Here is a 16,367-nt window from a genome sequence, read left to right on the forward strand (position 1 = left end):
AGTGACTGTGCTGTCAATAATATGTGTTTTAGGTGTGAAGTGAACCCATCATTTCCAGTACTGAACCTGCAACGGGCCACCTACCCTAAGGGCCCTCTATGTAATGCGACCCAGGTATAGCAATGCCAAGTGGTATAGTGCAGCCTTAAATGTCCCTTTATGTGTGTCATGGTGCTCCTACCTGGATACGACTGGACCCCAGGCGTTGGCTCCAAAGCAATAAATAGGGGGAATAACTGAGGAATTTGCAAGAAAAATTTAGTCCAGACCTTGTATGTATTTGAACAGCAGCTTTACTTGAATAAACGTTCATCAGAATCAATCTTCAAACTTTATCTTGGTCCCAGCAGGCTTCAGCATGAAACTGGCAGGCAAACTCATCTCTGCTACATCTGTTTCTCTCTGGCTGTGCTGTACTGACAGGCTGACTGTATAACTTCTTTTGTCTGCTGCACCTTCTCTCTGTAGTCTGACTCTTAGGTTATGCCAGGGAACCATGCTACTGGCTTCTGAGGCTTTAAGCTTTGGTCTCCATGGCCAGCAGATCTGAGGGTGTTCTGGCTGGCTTGGGCACATCCAGCAGACTTGCCTTTGCACAGCTTCCCTTAGCAGGGGGTAAGCTAGAACTGACTAGTAAGTGGGACACTCCCTTCCTGCAGTAAGTAGGACTTGCCCACTTCTCTCCAGGGGGCGGGTTTAGAATGGAATGGAAAGCTGGATTGTACCTAACTGCAGCTCTGCCATGTTTGCTGCCACCTGCTGGTGAACCTGGCACATTACACTTAAACATAACAGTTGCAAACATTAGAAATGCACAGTGTATAGGAACTGAACAAAATACATAAGATTTGAGATAGTAGCAGGGTGCAGAAGTGGTAATGCCACTCTGGGCGTTACAAACCCCCAGTTCTGCTCTGCAGATGAACCTGAAACTTCACCCTCTCAGTCACCGACACAGTGTAACGCCTCCATGCTCTGCTCTGTGCATTCAGATACAGTAAAGTGTCTCTGTGTCAGCTTCATGCACTGATGTAGAGATACACCGTGTGTCCTGCTTTACACTGCGGCTTAGCGCTCCAAGGGCACTATTGGATTTTGTAAACTTTGGCACTCCAGCTGTTTTGAAACTACAACTCCCAGCAGAGTTGTAGTTTGAGTACAGCTGGAGGATCCTGGGATTAATAAATCCTATCCAGTGAGAACAGGTTTTCCCTTTCAACCATAATATGTGCAACAAAGTGCAGAAACACAACGGGGCTTTGGTGGTTAACCCCTAACATGCTGTAATAACGGATAATAATATATATAATCATATATTAGAGGCGCAGAGACAGAAGGGCGGGGCTGGCCGGGGCAGCCAATTAGATGCCTGCTTACATCATTGTCTTCTGCGTGGCAGAATGACAGGCTGTGTGATTGGTCGCTGCTGGGCCGTTCTGTCATCCTCTGTGTACAGCTCCTCGCGCAGCCATGTACTCCATAGTAGACTACAGGGGGCTACGCGATGAGGCCGCGTGTGGGTATTGCCGTTCAGAAGGCGGCAAAGCGTCTCACGGTAAGTCCCGCCAATACACGTAAAGTAGCAGGCTCGGAAGTTAATATTTCATTTTTTTTCTTTTACTAAACATTTCCTACCCGCATCCAACATGGCGTTTTGATCTACACTTGTTGGAATGACGTTTTTCGGTTACGCTGGGACAGGAAACTTGCCTATGCCAGTGGTAAAGATGGCGGCTTTACCCGCACACAGGGTACTGCGCATGCGTGCTGCCGGCTGTGCTTACTGTTTGGAACAGGGAGGAAGATGGCGTCCGCCGGTGCGGGAGCGCTGAGTATCCTGGAGTACTTCGGCGGGGAGGATGGGAACCGGTGCGGGTACTGTAAGAGCGAAGCAGGGAACTTCTCTCACGGTGAGGGGCTGAGTGTTTCTTCTTCTCGTGAGACAGGCTTGTCTGTCAGTGTGGATGAGAGAAGTTAGGTGTGTCAACTAATGGGGTCCATGACCTCAGCATGACAGCTGTGCAGTAGGAGGGGGGTCACATCACGTGACTGCTGCACAATTCAAAACTCTCAACTTTATGTGTTTTCACCTCTAGAGATCAATGGGATTTTAGTGCTTGTCAAAGGCTATGGGCGCCTTTCCGAGCAAATTCTTTTTGTAGTATTATCGATTTTACTCGTTTTGGGCTAAAAACAATATTTTTAATTGGGTTTTATAAAAAAAAAAAAATCTGCAGTTTTTGTTCTGCAGTGTTAAAGGGGTTTTCTTTCTCATAACGGCTGTTCGGCAGGGGTCCCTGGTATCGGACCCCCACCGATCAGATACTAAGGATAGGTCATTAGTAGTAAAGTCCTGGAAAAGCCCTTTAAGTTTTGTCCTGATGGTTCATATGCAGCCCTTATGACTGAGCTCCTGACAGCTCCTAATCTCTAAGTATAGGTCAGTTCTTATAAAAACTGATAACAGTATGGCTTAAAGGGGTTATCAAGTATCTACAACAGCCCCCCGTGTGCTGGGCCCCTCTGTGGGACTATATTGTCCCCACACCGCCGCTGCTGCTTCTCCCTGAAAACATCCGGTGACGGGGGGGAGCAGCCAAAGGCAGGCGGGGACCGGGACAAGCATCCCTAGCATCACCCAGATAACCCCTTTAGGTGATTATGAGCTGTAAGGAGGCGAGATGAGCGGCATCAGAACAACAACATGGCCGGACTCCGTGTAAACAGAAAGTGACAGTAGGCATAAAAACTGAAACTAACCCTGTAGTATAAAAACTGCTGTACATTTTTGATAAAGACCAATTGAAAATATTGTTTTTAGCCCAAAATGAGTAATGTAGTAATACAGTGGATGGCACTGTTATTGGGGGGGACAGCTGTGGATGGCACTGTTATTGGGGGGGACAGCTGTGGATGGCACTGTTATGGGGGTGAGACATCTGTGGATGGCACTGTTATGGGGGGGGAGACATCTGTGGATGGCACTGTTATGGGGGGGGGAGACATCTGTGGATGGCACTGTTATGGGGGGGGGGGGGGAGACATCTGTGGATGGCACTGTTATGGGGGGGGGGGAGACATCTGTGGATGGCACTGTTATGGGGGGGGGAGACATCTGTGGATGGCACTGTTATGGGGGGGGGGAGACATCTGTGGATGGCACTGTTATGGGGGGGGGAGACATCTGTGGATGGCACTGTTATGGGGGGGGAGACATCTGTGGATGGCACTGTTATGGGGGGGGGGAGACATCTGTGGATGGCACTGTTATGGGGGGGGGGGGAGACATCTGTGGATGGCACTGTTATGGGGGGGGGGGAGACATCTGTGGATGGCACTGTTATGGGGGGGGGGAGACATCTGTGGATGGCACTGTTATGGGGGGGGGAGACATCTGTGGATGGCACTGTTATGGGGGGGGGAGACATCTGTGGATGGCACTGTTATGGGGGGGGGAGACATCTGTGGATGGCACTGTTATGGGGGGGGGAGACATCTGTGGATGGCACTGTTATGGGGGGGGGAGACATCTGTGGATGGCACTGTTATGGGGGGGGGAGACATCTGTGGATGGCACTGTTATGGGGGGGGGGGAGACATCTGTGGATGGCACTGTTATGGGGGGGGGGGGAGACATCTGTGGATGGCACTGTTATGGGGGGGGGGGGAGACATCTGTGGATGGCACTGTTATGGGGGGGGGGGAGACATCTGTGGATGGCACTGTTATGGGGGGGGGGGAGACATCTGTGGATGGCACTGTTATGGGGGGGGGGAGACATCTGTGGATGGCACTGTTATGGGGGGGGGACATCTGTGGATGGCACTGTTAGGGGGGGGGGACATCTGTGGATGGCACTGTTATGGGGGGGGGAGACATCTGTGGATGGCACTGTTATGGGGGGGGGGGAGACATCTGTGGATGGCACTGTTATGGGGGGGGGGAGACATCTGTGGATGGCACTGTTATGGGGGGGGGAGACATCTGTGGATGGCACTGTTATGGGGGGGGGAGACATCTGTGGATGGCACTGTTATGGGGGGGAGGAGACATCTGTGGATGGCACTGTTATGGGGGGGGGAGACATCTGTGGATGGCACTGTTATGGGGGGGGGGGAGACATCTGTGGATGGCACTGTTATGGGGGGGGGGGGAGACATCTGTGGATGGCACTGTTATGGGGGGGGAGACATCTGTGGATGGCACTGTTATGGGGGGGGGAGACATCTGTGGATGGCACTGTTATGGGGGGGGAGGAGACATCTGTGGATGGCACTGTTATGGGGGGGGGAGACATCTGTGGATGGCACATATATTCACATAGATTCCCCCCCATAACACTACGTCATGCGCCTTCATTCATAAAGTGGGAGGAGCAGGCGCGTGACGTATACGTTGCGATACCAAATTTTTGATTCGGTTTCGTTACCATGAAAAAGTATTGCGATACTCGATACCATTCGATACCGCGCGAAAAAAGTAAACCAAAAAAGCCACGTGCATTCCGCATTTTTAAAAATGGCTAATCGCGCAGTTTTTATTTATTTTTTTCTGTTCCGGCGTTCACCACCTAGATTTTTTTTTTTATATTTTAATAGTTTGGACTTTTCTGACGTGGCGATATGTAATATGTTTATTATTTATAGGTGAAATTGGGAAAAGGGGGTGATTTATACTTCATATTTTGGTGTTTTTTATTTTTTTATTTTTTTATTTACACTTTTTATTTACACTTTTTATTTAATAACTATTTCCCCCTTAGGGGCTAGAACCTGGGATCTTTAATCCCTTGTCCTATTCAGCCTGATAGATCTCTATCAGGGTGAATAGGACTTCACACTGTCCCTGCTGCTCTGTGCTTTGTGCACACAGCATCATGGATGTTACCATGGCAGCAGGGCTTCTGTAGCGTCCTGGCTGCCATGGTAACTAATCGGAGCCCCAGGCTTACACAGCTGGGGCTTCGATCAGAAGCTGCCACTGCACCACCAATGAGGGGGAGGGGAGAGTTCCCTGTGGCCACTGCCACCAATGATTTTAATACTGGGGGGGTTGAGAGGGGCTGGCGCACTGTGCCACCAATGATTTTAATGGGATGGGGGGTTGAGGGGGGGGGGGCACACTGCACCACCAATGATAATTACCCCTTTATACAGGAGGCGGGTACTGGCAGATCAGCGGCAGTTAACCCCTTAGGTGCCGCACCTGAGGGGTTAACTGCCTCTGATCGCAGCTCCCTGTCAGGGGCAGGGTGCCGGCAATGCGATTCTGCTGCCGGCACCCGCCTCCTGTATTGTGTTAAAGACTGACTTTCACTATCAGGCCATACAGAGCGGCGCCCAGCGATGTCTCAGCACTCACCATTAGTCCTGGGCGCCGCTCCGTTCGCCCGCAGTGCCCCATTACTGTCTCCTGCTCCACATGCTGCTGATTACTATCGGAGCGATGGGAGGAGACATCAGCTTCACTAGTGGGCGTTCCTTCTTCCTGGCTGTAGCGCTGTCCAATCGCAGCGCAGGGAGAAGGAACGCCCACTAGTGAAGCTGATGTCTCCTCCCATCGCTCCGATAGTAATCAGCAGCATAAGGAGCAGGAGACAGTAATGGGGCACTGCGGGCGAACGGAGCGGCGCCCAGGACTAATGGTGAGTGCTGAGACATCGCTGGGCGCCGCTCTGTGTGGGAAATGGGAATAGTCCTATCACTGGTGGCGCAGTGCGCCCTCCCCTCCTCCGCCCCTCTCTTCTCATTGGTGGCGCAGTGCGCCCGCCCCTCCTCCGCCCCTCTCTTCTCATTGGTGGCGCAGTGCGCCCGCCCCTCCTCCGCCCCTCTCTTCTCATTGGTGGCAGCGGCAGCAGCACAGGGGGAGGGAGGAGGACAGCTTCCTTCTCCCCGTGCTGCTGAGAGAACATGAGAGCGCAGAAGCGCAGCCCAGTATCGAAAAAACTGAAATCCCGGTATCGTATCGATACCGGGATAAAAGTATAGATTGGGTATCGAAATTTCGATACCCGCAACAACCCTACAGTGTACTAGTAAGTTTTACACGCTGCCGCCCGCATACAACAAATCGGCCGATTATTTGATAACGGGAATCATCGACAACGAATCCAGTTATCAAATATTATCGATAATGTTGATTAATCGTTGCAGCCCTAGTCTCCAGTACTGCGCACAATACTCCTAATGAGGTCTCACAATATACAGGTATCAGCCTGTGCAGTCTGTGATGCAGATGCCGACTCATTGACTTGAATGGGTCCACGAGATACGACTGACGATAGGTTAAGTCCTATCTTTTGCGGAGCGGACGCACTACGAAGCTCTTCCATGGAATGTAGGGTCTGTGCCTCCGAACTGCAAAAGATAAGACGTCCTATCTTTTGTGGTATTTTGCGGATCGCGGACCCCTTCAAGTCAGTGGGTCCGCATCCGCACCAGTAGTGCTCACTGTCAGTACCTATGCATTGCAGACTGCAATACGGGCACTTAGCCCTTACGTTTGTCCACCTGAGCCCTCACACAGTGGACAGTTACTGCGCAAAAGCTGATCGACAGAGGCGTTGGACTGTCGCTGATCAGATAGCGAGGAGCTACGGTATTCTGCAATTAGCCTATCCCTAATCGTGACAACCTCTTTAGCAGAAGATGTAAAAATGCTCCTTATTTGTTTCACTGGGTTTCCATTTTGTAAAACTCTTTGCAGCGTCCTCTAATCCCAGTTCACACGCTTTGTACTGGTCTGCTTCTAATTGGACTCTGTGACGGGGGAGAAGCAGGGAAGGTGTCATCAGAACATGACCTGTTTTATTAATCAGTTTTATTTCAATTATTAATAAATTACAGAAAAGTTTCACTGAATGTAGTTAAAGGGAACCTGTCACCGGGATTTTGTGTATAGAGTTGAGGACATGGGTTGCTAGATGGCTGCTAGCACATCTGCAATACCCAGTCCCCATAGCTCTGTGTGCTTTTATTGTGTAAAAAAAAACGATTTGATACATATGGAAATTAACCTGAGATGAGTCCTGTATGTGAGATGAGTCAGGGACAGGACTCATCTCAGGTTAATTTGCATATGTATCAAATCGTTTTTTTTTACACAATAAAAGCACACAGAGCTATGGGGACTGGGTATTGCAGATGTGCTAGCGGCCATCTAGCAACCCATGTCCTCAGCTCTATACACAAAATCCCGGTGACAGGTTCCCTTTAAATAGGGGAACATATGTAAAACAGAAGAGTTCTGAAGCTGAGACGTGCTGATGTGAACAGGCTCGCAGGCATTTCCCTGCCAGACACAGCTGTTCTGTGGGATGACGCAGGGAGAGTCCTGGCTGACGGATGCGGGGGACGGGACGGGCGGCGACAACGACGACATCTACCGCCATAGAAGTATAGATTGTGCTTTACATCTGGAGTCTGAATAGGGGATATTAACAGAAAACTACAGAAAACCAAATGACAACAGAAATGACAGAGAACCTATCATGTCCTGGAATAAGTTAGGCCTCTTTCACACGGCCGTAGCCGTATTGCAGGCCGCATGCGGCGGTTCCGCAATACACGGGTCACCAGCCATGTGCATTCCGCATCACGGATGCAGACCAATTCACTTGAATGGGTCCACAAATCCCGAGATGCAGTGGGGAACGGAAGCACTACGGAGTGGTTCCGTTCCGTCCTTCTGTTGCGCAAAAATATAGAACTTATTCTATCTTTTTTCGGAACGGACAGAGCGCAAACCCAATTCAAGTGAATGGGTCCGGAATCCGCCTGCGGCTTCCCAAAGTCGGGGGCCGCAATTTGCGGACGGTAATTTGCGGTCCGCAGCACGTGCCCGGCCAGCACACGGCCGTGTGAAAGAGGCCTTAAAGGGAGTCTGAGGCGGTGCTACGCTGCCGGAGGCTGTAATTTATTGACAAGGTGCGGGCACTTAGACTGAGATCTGTGCCAGTAAACTGGTTTAAGTGACGGTAAATGTGCTGGGGCCGATGGCACCGCCACGTCCTCTCATGGGAAAGTGGCAAGGGCAGTGTTAAAAGGGTACTTGTTCCTGAATTTAGGCACATTGACATTTTAAAAATTTTTGAACTTTTTTTGTACGCCCATATGTCCATTGTAACTGACGCACAATGCCTTGTAGGGCCAGCAGATGGCTGTAATGCAGGGCAATCTGCGGGCAGCCTGTCATAGAGCAGAAGGACTGAGAAGATTGATGTATCATTTTGTGGGGAATGAAAAACGTGTCATTTATACATTTCTCTCTCCTCTTTTTGGGCTCATTAGCCAAGTGGGTGGTCTTATCAGTGACTGACAGCCTGCCTTGCACACACAGTTTGTCTCATAAGGCCTCAACCAGACGACCGAGGGGCTGCCGTGCTCGTGTTGTGGGCTACAAACTGCGCGTCCGCAAAACACTGACACCAGCCATGTGCACTCTGCATCGCGGTGTGGGACCGTTGACTTCAATGGGTCCGTGATCAGCAAGATACGGTGAAAAGACGTGTTCTATCTTTTGCAGTGCAGAGGCTCGGACCCGGAAGCCCACAAACACACAAAGGCCCTTCAATGGGCTCCCATGCCTACACACCGCAAAAGATAGAACGTGTCCTTTCGCCGTATCTTGTGTATCGCGGACCCATTGAAGTCAATGGTTCCACACCGTGATGCAGAGTGCACATGGCTGGTGTCAGTGTTTTGTGGACGCGCAGTTTGTACTACGGTCGTGTGCATGCACGGCCCAGTGGTTTCGTTCACTGACGAGCAGGCGGTTTTCGGGAAGGAACAGTTCTCAATTGAGCAGTGTAAGGGGCCTTTACATATTGATGGCCTGTTCTCAGAATTGGTCATCAACATCAGATTGGTGGAGGGCCGATATCTCAGCAGGCTCCAGAAACAACATAGTAGATGGAGCCGGTAGCACATGGTTTCATTCCCTGTGTATTGGCCAGGCCGGCTGCTGCTCAGCTCGAGCCTTCCCTCCCCTTATAGTTTCCAGTGCCTGTTCGGCAGGGGTGCAGGGAAATGGACCACCAACGATCTGAGGATTTTGATGACTTATCATGAGGATATCTAAGTACTATAAAAACCCTTTAAGTGCACTGAGGGCAGTCCTATGCCACTCTGTGCACCCTTGCTTCTCCTACCTCTGCCATCCCCTCTCTGTGACTGTGCCAGGTGAGATGACTGTACTGCTGGAGCGGTACCGGCAGACCATATATTGAGAATTATTTCTACCCAATACACCTTAGATAGTTGTCAGCAGCCCCTCTTCCCATTATACATGTATGCTCGGCCAGGCATACACGTGGCCTCTGTATAGAACAGGTATGGAGAACTTTAGTGGCTTTTCTCCCCTGAGAACAAAGAATTGGGTGTGTCGGAGTCCGTGCTGGTCACCTCCATACACACTAGATGGTCCCACGTTCATCTGATTTGTGTGGCCATCTTACCTTAGGCTAGTGTCACATTTGCGGCACAGCATTCTGGCAGAGAACAGCATGCCGGCGTTGTCCGGATTGGACATTATCAGATGTTACCAGAATTCCTGCCTACCCTATTAACATTAAGGGGGTCCGGCGGAGATCCGGCTGCTACTCTTACAGACATGCTGGGATTCGGATGGAAAAAAACGCTGCATGCAATGTTTTTTGTCCGGCCAATTCCTAGCCTTATATGCTGGAAGCCTGTACCGCAAATCTGAAAGAAGGCTTGTTGTAATTTAATATTTGCCATTGTGAGGCAATTTGGAGAATCCACCCGCCTGTTCCAGCCTACTTATGTGTAGGGGCACCCTCCAAAAATTCAGTATATGCTTTTTTTGATAACCAGACAGCAGGACGGGATCTGACAGAGTTTAAATTGCATAAAAATTATAACGTTTCGGAAAACATAGTTATAAATGTACCGTGTAATGAGCCCGTGGTACATGATGTCCGTTATTTCTCCTTATTTAGTCTTTTTTTTTTCCCTTCCTTCTAGGAATGTGGGCGCACTCTCTGACTGTTCAAGATTACCAAGGCCTGATAGACAGAGGATGGAGACGGTAAGAGCTCGTCTTTGGGGCCGTGTTTTTTTCCAGCATTCTTTCCTGCTTGTTTTCTGCAGCGATCGCTTTGTTGCAGGCGGTCTCCCCTTCCTGTCCCTGTGTACTTCATAAAGCTCAGTATCTGACACATGGCCTCTCCCTTCTGACTTCTTCAGATCTAGCGCTGGATACATTCATTACTGACTGACGTCTCATTGTTTGGCCGTGTGCTCAGAAAACAGCATAAACATCAAAACGTGAGGCGTTTCCCAAAAATCACGCAAGCTGGGTCATCTTGAAATGTATTATTAGGTCCTTTGATTGGAAGGTTACTAGTGTAAAAAGTGTATTTTGGCTCCCTAATTCCGACATTGCTTTTACTCCCTCTCTTTAAAGATAGTTTCTTAGATTAGGGAATTTGCAATTTTTGTTGATGGGCCTGCCGGGCAAGAGCGCAGAGCATGAAATCCCCCCCGTCTGTCAGCAGTTTCGTACCTATGAAGCTGGCGGACCTCATGCATTTTCCTATTTATCATTCCCCTCCCCCTGCTGTCAGTGATCAGAGCTGCATTGAAATACATTGTCAGGACTGCTGTACATTCTCATAGAAGTCCTCCCCATTATGTTAACATAATTTGTATTCCAGCGCCACTTTGAGCGCTGTCAACGGGGGCGGTAGGTAAATAAGAAGTCCAGATCACTATTTTCTTATGTGCCATACTACTCATGCATTAGGCTACTTTCACACCCGTGGTTCTCCATTCTGGTATTAAGATCAGTCATAGGATCTCAATAGCGGGGGGTGGGAAACGCTTCCGTTTTGTCCCCATTCATTGTCAATTGGGACAAAACTGGACTGAAGGGAACAAAATGCCCCAGAATGCATTCTTCTCCGTTTGGTTGCGTTCCCAGACCGTACATAGAAAAAAAACGATGCAAGACGTTTTCTCAGACACAAAAGTAAACGGATCCGTCTCCCACTGACTTACAATGATTTTAGAGACGGATCCGTCATGGCTATTTTAGCGATCACACAAATGGATCCGTTCATAATGGATGCAGACAACCGTATTATCATGACGGAATGAGCAAAAACGCTGATGTGAAAGTAGCCTTACTGTAGAGAATAGTCCAAAATCGGGGTGAAATATTACCTTAAAGGGGTTTTCCGAAATTTGAATACTGATGACCTATCCTCAGCATAGGTCAGGTCATCAGTATCTGATCAGTGGGGGCCTGACACCTGGGACCTCCACTGGTCAGCTGTTTAAGAAGGCATTGGTGCTTTTGTGAGCGCAGCGGTCTTCTCACAGCTTTTCCTAGGCCAGTGACGACGCGTTCCTCAGTCACATGGCTGAGGCACAGCTCAGCCCCATAGAAGTAATGGGGCTGAGCTGCAATACCAAGCACAGCCACTATACAATGTACGGCGCTGTGCTTGGTAAGCATGCAGAAGGCCGTGGCACTCACAGGAGCGCCGGTGCCTTCTCAAACAGCTGATCAGCGGGGGTCCTGGGTGTCAGACCCCCACCGATCAGATACCAATGACCTATTCTGAGGAAAGATCATTAGTATTAAAGACCTCGAAAACCCTTTAAAGGGTCAGTTCACTAATGGCCACACAATTAGCAAACTTTTGTTTTACTTGTAAAACTGCGTGTAATGTGAACAATTAATGTGAAAATTGTGCTGAACCACATGTCAGCGTGGTTTTAGCCCGTACTATATCACGTGCGGAGTACACAAGCACACGACTTGTTACTTGTTATAGTCTTCATGTGTCTCTTGAAATCAGCCGTGCACCTATATCATATGGGCATAATCAAGATATGTTTCCGACTTCTGGAAGTGAGCACGAATGCTTCCATTCGCTGACAGCAAGTAGAGATCGTTTTGACAGTGATCAGGAGTTGAACTGCCATATGTGCCATACTGCTGATGATGCTACACGATGTGTTCCACATCTGCACAGATTGTCCGGTTGACATTTACACTTGTGTGGGATCGCTCTGTGTACAGGAGGGCTTTGTGTATTTGTCTGCTGTTCTATCTGGGCCTAAAACTTTTTGTGACTTTTGTTTGTAGGAGTGGGAAGTATGTGTACAAACCTCTAATGAGCCAGACCTGCTGCCCACAATACACTATAAGGTAAGATTGCTCCTCAGTGCTTTTAGAGACCACAAATGGTGTGCACCACATGTCTGACATGCACATCTACTGAGATTTTTTTTAATTGATGGCCTTTCCTTCAGTATCTGATCGGTTGGGGTCCCACTCCTGGCCCCCCTGCCGATCAGCTGTCTGAGGAAGCTGTGGAGCTTACCTTGCAGCTTACCAAGCACAGCTCCATCCATTGTATAGAAGCTGGACTTGGTATCACAACTCAGCCCCATTCACTTGAATGGGACAGAGCTGCACCTAGGCCATGTGACCGATGAATATGACTTCACCTGGCCTCAGAAGAGGCCTAAGTACTCATGGAGCGCTGCAGCATCTTCATACAGAAGATCAATGGGGTTACCAGGTGTCAGACCCCCACCAATCTGATATTAATGACCTGTCCTGTTGATCTGGTATCAATATGAAAATCCCAGAAATCCCCTTTAACTTGTAGTAGTATGCATTTATCTATAGGAAGACAGATGCAGTCCTGGAGATGTTTATTCCCTGAATACATTTTTACTCCAGATGTATCTACGACTTGGTGCACACCTCGTGCTGCTATATTTAAAGAGAAACACGACCAGGTGGTAGACAAGAGGAGCAGCAGAAACTCCCGTTAATGCTTTAACCGCCTCCGGACCGCCTAAAGCAGGATTGCGTTCCGGTGGCGGTTAATTCATTCCTCCTTGACGCACCATCTTGCGAGATGCGTTCACAGGAACCGGAGGTAAACAAGCTGATCTACAGCCTGCCAGCGGCGATCATTCGCTGGCAGACTGTAGATGCGATTTATTTATTTATTTATTTTTTTATTATTTTTTTTTTAACTCCTGAAAGGTATATTAGACGCTGTTTTGTTAACAGCGTCTAATATACCTGCTACCTGGTCCTCTGGTGGTCCCTTTTGCTTGGATCGACCACCAGAGGACACAGGCAGCTTTGTAAAGTAGCACCAAACACCACTACACTACAACACGGACACCGCGGATCCGCAAGACACGGACACCGGCAATGTACTTTCCGCATTTTGCGGATCCGCACATTGCCAAAACTATATAGAAAATGCCTTTTCTTGTCCGTAAAATCGCTGCGGCACTATAAAAAGATCACTTTTGAGGGGCATGGCGAGTTCATAGAAGATTATTTTTTTTTTTTGTCACAAGTTAGCAGAAATTGATTATTTTTATTTATTTTATTTTTTTCCTTACAAAGTCTCATATTCCACTAACTTGTGACAAAAAAATAAAATCTCACATGAACTCACTATACCCCTCACGGAATCCAAATGCGTACATTTTTTTAGACATTTATATTCCAGACTTCTTCTCACACTTTAGGGCCCCTAAAATGCCAGGGCAGTATAAATACCCCACATGTGACCCCATTTTGGAAAGTAGACACCCCAAGGTATTCGCTGAGGGGGCATATTGAGTCCATGAAAGATTTAACTTTTTGTCACAAGTTAGCGGAAAGGGAGACTTTGTGAGAAAAAACTAAGAAAAAAGTCAATTTCCGCTAACTTGTGCCAAAAAACAAAAAAATAACGCCTATGAACCCGCCATGCCCCTCACGGAATACCTTGGGGTGTCTTCTTTCCAAAATAGGGTCACTTGTGGGGTATTTATACTGCCCTGGCATTTTAGGGGCCATAAAGCGTGAGAAGAAGTCTGGAATCCAAATGCCTAAAAATGCCCCCCTAAAGGTACTCATTGCAATTTGCGCACCTAGGCTGCAAAAAAGTGTCACACATGTGGTATCGCCGTACTCAGGAGAAGTAGGGCAATGTGTTTTGTGGTGTATTTTTACATATACCCATGCTGGGTGAGAGAAATATCTCTCTAAAAGTCAACTTTTCCCATTTTTTTTTATACAGAGAGATATTTCTCTCACCCAGCATGGGTATATGTAAAAATACACCCCAAAATGCATTGCCCTACTTATCCTGAGTACGGCGATACCACATGTGTGACACTTTTTTGCAGCCTAGGTGCGCAAAGGGGCCTAAATTCTAAAGAGTATCTTTAGGATTTCACAGGGCATTTTTTACGCATTTGGATTCCAGACTTCTTCTTACGCTTTAGGTCCCCTAAAATGCCAGGGCAGTATAAATACCCCACAAGTGACCCCATTTTGGAAAGAAGACACCCCAAGGTATTTTGTGATGGGCATAGTGAGTTCATGGAAGTTTTTATTTTTTGTCACAAGTTAGGCTACTTTCACACTAGCGTTCGGGGCTCCGCTTGTGAGTTCCGTTTGAAGGCTCTCACAAGCGGCCCCGAACGGATCTGTCCAGCCCCAATGCATTGAGTGGATGCGGATCCGCTCAGAATGCATCAGTCTGGCACCGTCTGTCCTCTGCTCCGCTCAGCAGGCGGAGACCTGAACGCTGCTTGCAGCGTTCGGGTGTCCGCCTGGCCGTGCGGAGGCAAACGGATCCGTCCAGAGTTACAATGGAAGTCAATGGGGGCGGATCCGTTCGAAGGTGACACAATATGGTGCATTTTTCAAACGGATCCTCCCCCCATTGACTTTCAATGTAAAGTCTGCACGGATCCGTCTGAATTCAAATTGTACTTAGACTTTTTTAGTAAAATATAATGCAGACGGTTCCGTCTGAACGGATACTATCGTTTGCATTATAGGAGCGGATCCGTCTGTACAAATACCAGACGGATCCGCTCAGAACGCAAGTGTGAAAGTAGCCTTAGTGGAATATGAGACTTTGTAAGGGAAAAAATAAAAATAAAAATCATCATTTTCCGCTAACTTGTGACAAAAAATAAAAAGTTCTATGAACTCACTATGCCCATAAGCGAATACCTTAGGGTGTCTACTTTCCGAAATGGGGTCATTTGTGGGGTGTTTCTACTGTCTGGCCATTGTAGAACCTCAGGAAACATGACGGGTGCTCAGAAAGTCGGAGCTGCTTCAAAATGCGGAAATTCACATTTTTGTACCATAGTTTGTACCATAGTTTGTAAACGTTTGTAAATATACACTTATTGCATTTTTTTATCAAAGACATGTCGAACAATAAATTTAGAGAAAAATTTATATATAAATGTAGTTTTATTTGAAAAATTTTACTACTGAAAGTGAAAAATGTCATTTTTTTTTTTTTTTTTTGCAAAAAATTCGGTAAATTTCGATTAATAACAAAAAAAGTAAAAATGTCAGCAGCAATGAAATACCACCAAATGAATGCTCTATTAGTGAAAAGAAACGGAGGTAAAATTCATTTGGGTGGTAAGTTGCATGACCGAGCAATAAATGGTGAAAGTAGTGTAGTGCAGAAGTGTAAAAAGTGGTCTGGTCATTAAGGGTGTTTAAGCTAGGGGGGCTGAGGTGGTTAATGGAGTTGTGCACTCAGGGTATAGGTGATAAATGATCGCTTGGAGCCCACCACTTGGAACCCACAGGACCAGAGGACAGTACTCGACCCCATTGAATAGAGCGGCGTAGAGCATGCTTAACCACCTATCCATTCAGTCTTCTCTTCACTGAAGTTGCACAGTGAGGAAGACCAAGGGGCTCCTCATCCTTGTTCTAGGGTTCCCACTGGTGGAACCCCCAACGATCAGAATTTTCTCACCTTACCTGTAGTAATATTTTCAGGTTTGCCACCTTGTAGATAGTTATGGAATACCAAGCAGTCAGTTGACCCAACTCGGACGACTTGTGCCAATGACTTCTTGAATATCTTCTTATGACCTTATACCTGCTCATAGGTTATCTGCAGTAAATTACCAACTCAACAAATCCCACAAGAAAGTGCTCAAAAAGGTGCAGAGGTTTCTTCAGGAGGGAGAAGTGTCTCATTCTACCAGTGATGGTAAGTAGATTGCAGATGATGAATGGCTTCAACCAATGTAGAAGATGCAAAAATGGCGTTTTGATTTACAACTTTCAACTCCCTTCCTCCTACTGAGAATTCTTGCATGCTTAGCCGAGTATGTATATTTACGGAGGCGTCGGGAGTGATAGATGTTGGCTGAACGTGCGTTTGGCCAGCAGCTATCCTCTGTGTGTTGCTGGCCTTTTATCAATGCTGGTTTTGCTTTGCATTTACTTACTATAATAAAAAATCACCAGTGAATAGATGTCATTGCATTAGTCTCTTCTCATTTTACTATTTTAATCCTCTTTTTTTTTTTGGCTAAATCTGGTTTTGTAAG

At 47.6% G+C, this 16,367-nt stretch overlaps 1 protein-coding gene across 6 annotated transcripts in view; it reads left to right on the forward strand.

Annotated features, from left to right (window-relative positions):
* The first annotated feature begins 866 nt into the window (after positions 1-866).
* ATE1 (arginyltransferase 1) overlaps positions 867-16,367 on the forward strand; it is an 88,962-nt gene continuing 73,461 nt past the window's right edge. For 2 of the 6 annotated variants that reach the window (XM_044296651.1, XM_044296653.1), the window contains exons 1-4: positions 1,737-1,910; positions 9,984-10,047; positions 12,115-12,177; positions 15,921-16,024. In XM_044296651.1, the coding sequence (XP_044152586.1) occupies positions 1,805-1,910; positions 9,984-10,047; positions 12,115-12,177; positions 15,921-16,024 (337 nt within the window). In that variant the 5' untranslated portion in view covers positions 1,737-1,804. Of the gene's footprint in view, positions 1,556-1,732; positions 1,911-9,983; positions 10,048-12,114; positions 12,178-15,920; positions 16,025-16,367 lie in introns of those variants that run through there. The other 4 variants (XM_044296650.1, XM_044296654.1, XM_044296649.1 and 1 more) reach the window with 4 other exon arrangements.

Source organism: Bufo gargarizans, chromosome 6, assembly GCF_014858855.1.
Source record: "Bufo gargarizans isolate SCDJY-AF-19 chromosome 6, ASM1485885v1, whole genome shotgun sequence".
NCBI lineage: Eukaryota > Metazoa > Chordata > Amphibia > Anura > Bufonidae > Bufo > Bufo gargarizans.